Below are 10,788 nucleotides of genomic sequence, written 5' to 3'. Positions count from 1 at the left end.
CCGGTCCGAGGCAGAGCAGTTCCCGTACCAGACTGTTATACAGTTGGTCAGGATGCTCTCGATGGTGCAGCGATAGAAGTTCACCAGGATGTCTGAGGACAGGTGGTTCTTCCTCAGAGTCTTCAGAACTTCAGGGTTAAACCTGGTTTTTCCGTACTACATCTTACTTGGATACATCGGCATGGTAACTGGCTACTGACCAGTGTCACTTTGAGTTGAACTGGAGTCAATAAGTCCATTTTCTGGCTGTAAAGTTTATCTTCAAACAAAATGCCTGCAGTTCTGTTTCAGCTGACCCTGATATTGCACCCATTTGAAACTTGTTTAACATGAGAATTTCTGCACAAGTAAAATAACTGCTCTCTTTCTACAGGCAGAGAAAATGCAACCACTCCTACTTGCTGGTCTTACGTAAACATGAATTTAATGGAACAGTAAATTTAAAGCCATCGGATTCCCCCGTGTGTTATTCATAGAGTTGTACTGTTAATAAGTCTTAACTCTGTCTTTTCCACACACACACACACACACACACGTTGCTGCTTTGTCTGCACTTGATGGGTTGCTTTAAACATGAGGTCAAAGAGGCAGACAAACCTTTTAAAAATAATTTATTGGTCTTTATGTACAAGGGGGAAAAAATGAAGTAGAAAACCAAACATGAATAGAAAAGGCGAATGTACAAGAGAGTATCTTTACACTGCATTGAGGATGTCTGCTGCCCCAGAAATAAATCTCGACTCTGAGGAAACGAGCAATACTTTTAAACTGTACACAGTTGGGAGGGAGCTGCTGTCCACGTCTGACCAAGCGAGCGAATGACGCTCCTCCCCCGCAGAGAAGGAAACCATAAAACATCTGAAATATTCATTTCCGTAGGAAATTGTCTCGTATACCGTCAGCATTATATTTGAGCGATGATGTTTCTGATGAGAGGGCTGGGATGTGCGCGAGTGAGATTCTCCTCCCTCTGCACGAGGACTCGAGCGTTCAAATTGAAGCAACGGGGTTAAAACAGAAGGCCTCTGGACGTAAAGTCTTTGGTTCATCAAGTTTCCGTGTTCAAGTAAAGCTTGTAGTGGAGCTGTAGGCTTGTTCAGAGCGGAAGGAGGGTCAAAGTAGACGATACCGAGCCGCTCGGGCCGTCTCGCCCTTTTTGTGTATAGTGACGGGCAGCTCGTAGAAGAGAATCTAATCTAAACAGATAAACACACCCAACTATAAAACATCATTTTGGTCTATGAGAAGCGCACAGCTGGGGGAATGAAAGAAAAACAAAAAAGCCCAAAAGTAGTAGTAAGCATAAAAAAGATAAAGCTGAGTAACATTTCAATACATTGCACAATATAATACTGACGCATTGTTTTTCTTTTAGTGCTTGTAGTTGAGCCAATGCATGACTTTGATAACTAAAGAGTAGAAGGAAGGAGTTTTGTTATCGGTCATTAAAATAAAGCAGGAATGATCACTCAGCTAATAATCCCAATAAATAATAGTAATGACGAGGACTAATATGATAAAAATCAATTCCACGTGATCAGAGTCACCAATCGTGTCGACGTGGTGTGAACACAGCCCTGCACACACGTTCAGCTTTCCACTCTGAAGCACGGGAACGCGGCGATCGGCCTCCCGCTCGTCTCGCGGGTGGTCCGGACGAATTGCGAGAGGGTGAGGGTCAAAAACCACACAGCAACTTATCTATTGCACAACAATCAATCCCTCAAACTAAAACAATACTAACGCGTCGCTCCTAACACTGCTGACAATCCAACAATCCACCTGATGGCTTTTAATAACTCACTAATGATGTGCCTCTCGCATGATGGGAAAAAAAAAAAAAGAAGCATCTTTTTTTGTTCAGTGCACGAAGTGTCAGAAGGATCAACACAGATCTGCTTTGCTTAAAAACCCAAACGGGAAAGAGCGAGGCAGCTGATTCTGTACTTTAGCATCACTAGGGAGGGGGCGGGCAGAGAGCGTGCAAGGTGCTGATCAGTGGTAAGAAACTAGTCTGCACTCAGAACAGTGGGATTCTACTCAGAGATCATTTTCTTAGAAACCTTAAATTCAATCGTTTTTAAGAATCACACAGAATCATCCGCTGAGGGTTTTTTTCCTTTTTTTTTGGTCACAGGGTGACTGCAGAGGGACATGACTGATAGAAAAATAATGTCATCCTGTACACTGTTACATTATAGAAAAAAAGGTATCACAAAATATTTTAAAATTATACTGAGGTATGAAAGTATGAAACACCTCTTGTGCACACAGACAGAACGGCACGCTTCACGTACTGTAGGCTCAGACGCATGTCGGCGAGTCCCGTAAACGGTTCACGACACAAGCTTTTTCTTCTTCTTTGTTCTACGTTATGCTCCGCGGTGTAGCGCGATGATCAAAACAGACCCTTTGAACTGTTTCTATCGCTCCACCCGAGCTTTCGCGTGCTGCTCTACAGCTTCCAAAACACCACAAGTGGAAAACAACTGACATGAGTGACCCTCCTCTCTAATCTACCAGCACAACTTGCTGAAATGAGCTCTGTTAAAAAGGAACCGTTTGTGCTGTGATGTCTTTGTGCCTGTCGGGCTGATAGCGTCACGATCTAAGAGTGGGTAATACTGACTGAAGTAGGAACCGACAAAGAGGCGCGCACACACACACACTCGCTCACACAAATGAAGTCTTTTTCCAGTCAGCCACTGCTGCAGCTTCCTCCACTCCGGCCCTTGAAGGGTTCACAGGTTAAAAAGTCCAGAAGAGGCTTCAGGACAAGGTGCAGTCGTAGGTTCCCTCCTCCTCCCCCTGCTCCTCCGTCTGTTCGGGAGGACAGTCCTCAGAGGGGGGACGGGGGAAAACTCCTGCGGGTTCGAGAGAGGGCAGGGCCAGGCCCAGCGGGGTCACCACTCCTCTGCTGTCCTCTGCCCGAGGTACCGCGGCTCCTCCCAGACCTTCAGAGCCACTGAGCTTGGAGCATTGGCTGGCAGGCTGGAAGGCTTCAGGCTGCACCTGCTCCGACGTCGACTCCATCAGCCGCTGCAGCTGCGGCTGAATCAGGCTGAGGAACGGTTTGTAACCCAGGCTACGGGAAGAAGACAAACAACACATTTATTGTAATAAAAAGGTAAAGAATTTAAAATAGATCAAAAATATCAATACCAGTATTGGTACAGAACTACCCACCAGTCCGTGGAGGCCCACGCATCGACTGCTAATAATCCGTTTCTGACACTCTGCACGGTTTCTGCAGGAACCTCCGAGTTGTCCAGGAAGCTGATCACCTGCTTGATGACATTTGCATCCCGCAGGATCAAACCAATCACCACACACCACTCCAGGCAGCCTGCCTCCATGAACACATGGAGGAGATACCTGATGGACACAGAGAAGGCGCAGCTTAAATATACATGTTGCTTTCGCTTTGAATTGAAGCAAACGACTATAGATTGAGGGAGGTCTCACCTGAGCTGCACCTGGGACTTGTGCGGGCCTTTGTTGGCCAGCTCCATGGAGATGTGCTCCAGCTCGGCCTGACTCAGGCTCAAAGTGGACGAGTTCTCGTCCACCATTGTCCAGTCGCCATCCACCACCGAGCTGGTCTCTGTGAGGTCTGTGGCCGAGCCGATGCTGTACTCCTCGACTAGAAAGGGCAGTGAGCGAAAGATGAAGTTAGCTTAAGCGAATAAAAACAAAAGGAGGGACTAGCTGTTGAGCTTTTATTACCTTTGTTGGTGAGCAGTGACAGGAAGGCCTCATGAGTCTGTGGTGAGTGCTGGTTCGAGTGAGCAGAAGAGGCCGTGTCCATGTCTTTGGGTCTCTGCCCGAGCCCGTCAATCCAGGTGTGGTTGGCAGGAGCTGTTGGAGGCGGTGCCGTGTCCATGTCGTTGTTCAGCAGGCTGTCCGCTGACTGTGACTTCAACAACCGTGGGCTCAGCACTGAAAACAACAACGGAAAAACGGCAACAATTACTGCAATGAAACCAGTGATGGCATGTATGGATTAAATTGTTAGTAGTATGTAAACTGAGGCACCGTACCGAATGTATATTTAACCATCACCTTTAAATATTTAAAGTAATAATCGAATTCTCTGTAACCGTTCCTCTTCTTCACTCACCTGTGCGGCACCGTCCATTCTTCAGTGGTGAGCTGAGGTTTCCCACAGGAATGACAGGGAACGGCCAGAGGAAGTCCTTATGGAGTTTCTTCAGCGCCGTTACAAAATCATCAACTCGGGCCACGCGGTTTCGCTCGCGACATAACCAGCCGATGAGCTCGAAGCCCAGCTGAGCGGAAAAGCATCCCAGATCCCGAAGGCGCACCTGCTCCAGGAGGTGACGGGCGTGGCGCCACAGCATCATGTCAATATACATGTTCTCTGCACACTCCACATCCCGACTGGTGGGAAGAGGCAACACGGGGAAAAGACAGGAATAGTTAGATACTGCACAGAGCACATTCTGAACAAACTGCAGTACTACTGTCCAATTTTATGCAAAATGTACATGTACCCTTTAGCAGAAGATCCAGAAGGCATACTGAAGGTCTTCTGCAGGTTGAACTTTCCTGTGGTGACCGAGTCGGCCGACTGAGACAAGCTGATGCTGCGATTTCTAAAGAACTCGAAACCTCCAGTTGAGCTGGGTTCCTGAACACAGACATGCATGTTTGAAGGTTACCGGTTTAAAGCGTTTCATCTTAAAGTTTTTTTTTTTAAGGTGATGTAGTCGGAAAGGGCTGTGCAATTAAACAGAATAAAACAAATAATTAAAACAGGAAGAGACAATAAAAGATCATTAAAGTACAGTCAGTAAAATTAAGAAAGAATAAAGATTAAACCGTACGAGGTTGGTGCCCTTGCTTGAAAGCAGACAGACTGACAGTCACTGTCCTCCTGTAACATTTTCAGCTCCTCACCTGAGTAGTGGGTGTTGGGGGCGGAGTCTCCATCTCCCCTGAACCAATGGCTTTGAGGAATCTGATCATGTGCCGGCAGAGGTCCCACTTGCCCTGCTCGAGAGCCGTGTTGAAGAGAAGAGTGGCGTGCTGTCTGCTCACTGCTGGAACCTCCATATTCTTTACGGAGGAGGAGAGAAAGAGGAAGCTTGAGACGTTCAGGATTTTTTTAAGGATCTTGGAAAAAAATGACACTCTGATTTTCTGAAGATTTTCAATGGTGAAAATGCAAATAATCTCTGCCTTTATGACATTATAAAGTTAACTGAAGTGGGGCATGCAGAATTTGGTAACATGAGCTGTTGACTCCGCTCGTTACCTGCAGTATAATCAAATAGGAGGCCGCTGTGTCCAGATCCTGAGCCATGAGACACTCCTCAAACAGATCTTTGGGGTTTCCCACGGCTGCAAACAGGTAGTTCCACAGGGCGTACTCCGTCTTCCTGGCGCAGTGGACAATGGTCTGGAGGAACAGGGGGAACTCTGTGATGAACTTGGCAACGGTGGGAAGCAGCGGGTCGGGTATGGGCTCCCGCGACGTTGCCTCTTCTTCCAGCACTACATGAACCATCAGCTCCATGACATGGGGGAAGTAGGGGAGGGAGGCACATGACTGAGCCAGCATCAAAGCCTTGAAAGGAAACAGTAAAGAAAGAAATAAACACTCATATACTAACAACGCATGCACAACCGTTTAACTGACTATCGATATTTTCACACCTGAATTTCTTTATACTTCAAACTAATTCATACAAATTTAAAAAGAAAGTTTCTCTTGGCTTTGTCATTTCTCAAAAAAATGACAAGGCCCTGATCATCATCATCATAATTGTGATCAGTGCCTTTTGGGCTTTATTTACAGTTTTCCTAAACAAAATTACAGAGGGAAAAAGGTAGGGTTTAACCTTTTCATTCAAAATGATTCCAGTATCAAATATCTCATCTTAAAACCTTTAAGAAGCAGATATGTTGAGCCAGGTTGCTCCAAGTACCTGTTCACCCAGGTTGCGAACCAGCAGCTGTCTCAGTATGTGGTGGAGGTAGATCTGTGAGGTCCTCTCTACGGTGCAGTAGGGAAACAGTGCCTCCAGTGGCTCCGAGGATCCCTGCATCCCGTCGTAGAGCACAGTCTCATTGGTTGCCCCCAGTACGAGGGCATCCTCGAACAGCACAGCTAAAGGGTAGATGTTGATGTGGAAGGGCAGCATTATGCGTCTGGAGAGGAAGGAGTGGGGCTTGCGATGGTCTCGGGGGAAAAGTGGCAGCCAGACTTTCATGCCCGCTTCTCCACAGGACAACCAAAGAGCCTCCAGCAGATGGCGCTTTTTCTTGTTGGATCGACAGGTGGTCCAAACATTCTCCACACACTGGGCCAACACGACAGGGGGACAGAATGGGAGCTAGTGGGAAAAGAAAAGCTGTTATGAGGGGATTTCTAAAATGTAAAATTCAGTTTTAGTGGTGTGAGGTCTGATTTCTGTTTGCACAGACAGCAGTATTATTAGAACATTCTGCATGCAAAGATATCAGTGTGAACTCACCAGCTTCTTGTTGACAGCAGCCGTGTCTTTCTCTCGTACTTGCGGTCCTGAACGGTCCCTCTGTAGCATGATCAGCTGGCCAGCCAGATTTAACATAATGCTCTCTGCCATGCAGGCCTGACACAGACACACAAGAGGCATTATTAAAACACCTGTAGTTACAGGTCGGTGGTTGCTGTATGCTACTGTGCTCCTGCACTACCTGCTGCGGGGCTTTTAATGTGATGCCAGTCTCGGTGCGCACAGACGTGAGAGTGACAGACACCACAAGGGCTGGATGTGGGATGTAACGGGACATCGACACCTCCTGCAGCAGCTCCACACTGGCTGTCGGGTTTGGACTGGAATGATAATAATAATTACGAGCTTAATGAAAGAGGACTAATGCACGGGAAAGCAAATAATCCAAGAATGCAAAGAAAAGTGCTGAAAACCACACAATGATTGTACATTTTCTACTGCGACAGCTTCACATTAAAAGGATTTTTCTGTTTCACCAGTTCAAGCCTGGCAGTCATGAAGTGGTCACAGGAAAGCAACATCTCAAGAATCATTCATGACAGTTTTTTTGTTTAATTTATAAGTATAATTTTTATCAGATTTGACATTTTTATAAAATCTTGTTATGACTGCCATATAATTTCCTGAATAAGAGCCGAGCAACCTTGACTCTGACCACTGTATTCCAAACAAACAAATTCTGAAATCCAAATAAACAGATGTATCAAATCTGTGGAAATTCCCTCAAGGCGTTCCAGATATATGACCTTCATGAAAAGTGATGAATGAACAGCTGAAAGCAGAACCCAACAACATAAGGCCCTCCATCCATAACAGTCACTGGCACAAGAACTGATTTGTTCGGGAGCTGGATAAAAACTGCCCAGCGTAACACCAACAGATGAGGATCTTAATTTGTGAAGTAAAGATTGCAGTCGTGTATAGAAGCCCACCTGTCGTTCTTCCTCTCTATACTATAAAGGCAGATGGAGCAGTCGGCTCTGAAGAGTATGACCATGTCTCTGAAGACATTGAGCAGCAGAGTGTCTGAATGTAGCTTAGTAACTGAAGCAAAGGCATTGTCCAGGTTGGATGAGCGTTGATAGAGTCTCAACTACAGAGAGACCACAGACGGAGACATCAAAATTAAAGACAAGCATTAGATTAGACAAAAAAAACAAAGGGATTTGTGAGATGGTGGTTTACAGGTGGTGCTTCAGTCTCACCTGCTCCTGCTGGTCTATAAAATTGTAACAGGCCACCACCACAAAGTCATTCCACCAAGCCAGACCTCCTGTGACTGTCATGTTCTGCTCCTACAGAAAAAAGCAACAACACATTTATCAGGTACTTTGCCACAAAAACACGTTTGTGCACAAATTCATTTTTTAACAGACTGTTATTCTAACTTTATTTTCAAGTGCATTTTTAGAGCTTCTGCATGAAAAAGCTCTCCCCACACGCATACATACAAACAATATAGTGACAAAAGTACTGAGTCACCTATAAACACACTTATAGAAGCTGCCTTGGATTGGAACCCCACACTGTGAAGCTCCTGACACACAGTTTTTGTGCTGATGTTAATGCCAGAGGAGGTTTGCAGCTCTGCAGTTATTGAGTCAGCAGAGTGACTTTTATACACTATGCGTCTAGGCAGCACTTAGCGACCCTGCTCTGACTTCATGTGGTCTGTCACTTTGTGGTTGAGTTGCTGTGGTTCCTAAATGCTTCCACCTTTCAGTAACACCACTTACTGTGGTAAGGCAAATAGACTGTGGATACGTACGTTGGAGGAAATGTCACAAACTGGCTTATTACATCAGTGGCATCCTATTACAGCCCCACACTGAAATTCAGTGAACTCTTAAGAACGACCTATTCTCTCACAAATGTTCATGTAGGCAGACTGCATGGCTAGGTGTTCATTATTTATTTGTAAATATAAATAAAGTCACAAGTTATTCCTGGCACATTTGTCTCTGTTACAGTGGCAGTATTTTCAATGCGTGGACAAAATAAAAGTAGCTTAGAGCTCAGATAAAATGTTGCATCATTGACTGTCTATTGATCACTGCACCAAAGTCATCTATTGAGGTGTCAACATACCTGAGTGATATTCCCAAACAGCTTCCATTTCCTTGTAAACAAGGAGTAGTGTGCAAAGCCTCGCCTCCCTGCTACAGCCATGCACTGGCCTGCTGTGTCTATGGCTGCAAACTTTACAAACATACACAGACGTCACTAAGATTCACCAAACACCAATTTCAAGTGTTGACACAGAAAACGAGCAAATCCATAAAACTAAAAACAGCTCTCACCGTTTTTGCTACCAGTGTGATGACATTTTTTTTTAAAGTTAAGTTGAGCTTGTTTATAGAGCTTTACATCATATAAAAATGAGGTTTGGAGGCCCGCAGGAGCAACCAAGCCAAAACTTTCCACATAAAAAGAGGACTACAGGACTATACTTCATATTTAACTGAACTAAACTGAATGCGTGCATCTATTTATCAAACATCTCTGAGATCAACATTAAAGTCAAACACACACTTACCCGTATAGGCCAGTTGCTCTCTAGGTATGTGCTGTGAATCTAGAGGACAAATAAAATTCAATTAAAAAAAAAATAAATAAATAAAAAGACAATGAGCTAAATTTTAAAATTTACTGAACTTTACAGACACACACAGGCCACTTCAAGTTACTCAGTTTATTTGCGTCTGTCTTTCATCATCCAGAAATGACTGCAGTTTCTATGCACAAATTTATTTATGATAATGACACACAGGAAGTGTGCAGAGGAGCAGGAGGAAGTCGGTCCTTACCTGGACCACGTGCCAGTGCTTGTGTCCGAGTAAAGTGCTGAGTCCCTGAGAGAGAGAGGAGTCGGGGTTGGGGGGCGGGTGCAGCGGGCTGCCGTCATGCGGGTGTAAGTGTGTGTGTGGGTGTGTGTCAGAGTTGCTATGGATCTGTGTGGGGTCACCACAGGTCAGGTAGAGGCGGTCTTCACCGTGGAGTAACACCTGCTCCTGGTTACTCTGCAACAGCCAAGAAAGGAGCAAACTGAGCATGAATGCCGGGCATGGAGCGTGTGTGCGGTGATGCTTCCATCAGCGCCGTGCATCTTCTCACCGTGCAGGGGTTGACTGTGAGGGCGCTCTTAATGAAGTGGAACTGCAGTATGCCGGCCTGCAAAGCGCTGGAGTTAGGAGGTGCAACCATCTCCACATCCTGCTCCTGCTCCTCTTGTCTTCTCCTCTCCTGTTTGTGAGGGAGCACCCATAGGTGGTAGCCTTCTGCACCCCAGCTCTACAAAGGGGCAAAGTGCAAGATTCAGCATATAAAAAAAAAAAGTTTCCACCTCTATTACAAATAAAGACTTTTATTTTGATTTTTTTCACTCTTAAAACAAATATCTACATACCATAGAGCTGATTTTAAGGGGGTCTTTCTTGGTACCATCAGATCGATGTCTAAAGGGAGCAAACACACAAAAATCATTAAAAGCATGCTGTATGAATTACGCAGGCTCGCATCTGTGCCTTCACTCACATGAAGTCCTCTCCCAGAGTGCAGATGAGGTGAGCTCCGAAGACGCTCCACAGCGACAGGCCGCCGCACTCCCACGTAACCATGACAACGCTGCAGTCAGGTGACCAGCAGATTAGTTTGACAGGGCCCGTCTTGTTGTAGATGTCTGAAAAGGCAAAGAATGCACAGAAATGACAACATTTCTGATTTACTGTTGTACTGGACAGTATACAGGATCTTTTTTATTTATGCACCAAGTTTTATTGTGTTTTTATTTTATACATAATGACGAGCAAAATCTGTGAATGGCAGGTTGGGTGACATAAAAAGAGCAATACTGCAATACCAAACACTTTGTGCTTTTCTAGATTCACTGTGATTTTCACAAACATGTAATGACAGTCGACTGAATGTGCAGAAAGGCCACTTCAGGTACAACTGTGCCACATTTGGCCCTTGTAGATAAAACATTTATATAAAATCAGAATGATATTACCAAATGGTATACTAATGAGGGCTTAATTTGTAGAATGTGATGCAACTGGGATAATATTACAGGAATTGAGCTGCTATTTAATTAAAGAGGAGGAGAATTGCGTGACACACTTGGCCTTAAACTCTGCAGGAGTTTAAAGTAAGGTGTCTTTACGCTAAGCTCTTAACTACAAAGCAAGAGCAAGAAACCAGCCATTTTCATTGTTTAAACAGCCGTGGGTCTATAAGGCAGTTCAGCCACTAGGGTGAGCTATGGCTT

The 10,788-nt window shown here is 45.0% G+C and overlaps 1 protein-coding gene across 2 annotated transcripts in view; it reads right to left on the bottom strand.

The window, feature by feature from the left end:
* Nucleotides 1-594: 594 nt before the first annotated feature.
* Nucleotides 595-10,788, bottom strand: part of ric1 (RIC1 homolog, RAB6A GEF complex partner 1) — a 39,922-nt gene continuing 29,728 nt past the window's right edge. For both annotated transcript variants that reach the window (XM_005470340.3, XM_005470339.4), the window contains exons 9-27: nucleotides 10,056-10,200; nucleotides 9,928-9,976; nucleotides 9,636-9,812; nucleotides 9,329-9,541; nucleotides 9,058-9,096; nucleotides 8,610-8,720; nucleotides 7,727-7,816; nucleotides 7,454-7,614; nucleotides 6,703-6,841; nucleotides 6,501-6,617; nucleotides 5,952-6,359; nucleotides 5,279-5,590; nucleotides 4,921-5,079; nucleotides 4,515-4,651; nucleotides 4,121-4,401; nucleotides 3,727-3,939; nucleotides 3,466-3,643; nucleotides 3,187-3,375; nucleotides 595-3,085 (exon numbers count right to left, since the gene is read on the bottom strand). In XM_005470340.3, coding sequence (XP_005470397.1) covers nucleotides 2,770-3,085; nucleotides 3,187-3,375; nucleotides 3,466-3,643; nucleotides 3,727-3,939; nucleotides 4,121-4,401; nucleotides 4,515-4,651; nucleotides 4,921-5,079; nucleotides 5,279-5,590; nucleotides 5,952-6,359; nucleotides 6,501-6,617; nucleotides 6,703-6,841; nucleotides 7,454-7,614; nucleotides 7,727-7,816; nucleotides 8,610-8,720; nucleotides 9,058-9,096; nucleotides 9,329-9,541; nucleotides 9,636-9,812; nucleotides 9,928-9,976; nucleotides 10,056-10,200 — 3,434 coding nt within the window. In that variant the 3' untranslated portion in view covers nucleotides 595-2,769. The remainder of the gene's footprint in view (nucleotides 3,086-3,186; nucleotides 3,376-3,465; nucleotides 3,644-3,726; nucleotides 3,940-4,120; nucleotides 4,402-4,514; nucleotides 4,652-4,920; nucleotides 5,080-5,278; nucleotides 5,591-5,951; nucleotides 6,360-6,500; nucleotides 6,618-6,702; nucleotides 6,842-7,453; nucleotides 7,615-7,726; nucleotides 7,817-8,609; nucleotides 8,721-9,057; nucleotides 9,097-9,328; nucleotides 9,542-9,635; nucleotides 9,813-9,927; nucleotides 9,977-10,055; nucleotides 10,201-10,788) is intronic.

Source organism: Oreochromis niloticus, linkage group LG7, assembly GCF_001858045.2.
Source record: "Oreochromis niloticus isolate F11D_XX linkage group LG7, O_niloticus_UMD_NMBU, whole genome shotgun sequence".
Taxonomy (NCBI): Eukaryota; Metazoa; Chordata; class Actinopteri; order Cichliformes; family Cichlidae; genus Oreochromis; species Oreochromis niloticus.
Note: the sequence above shows the minus strand (reverse complement) of the source record. Positions and strands in the feature narration are given on the sequence as shown.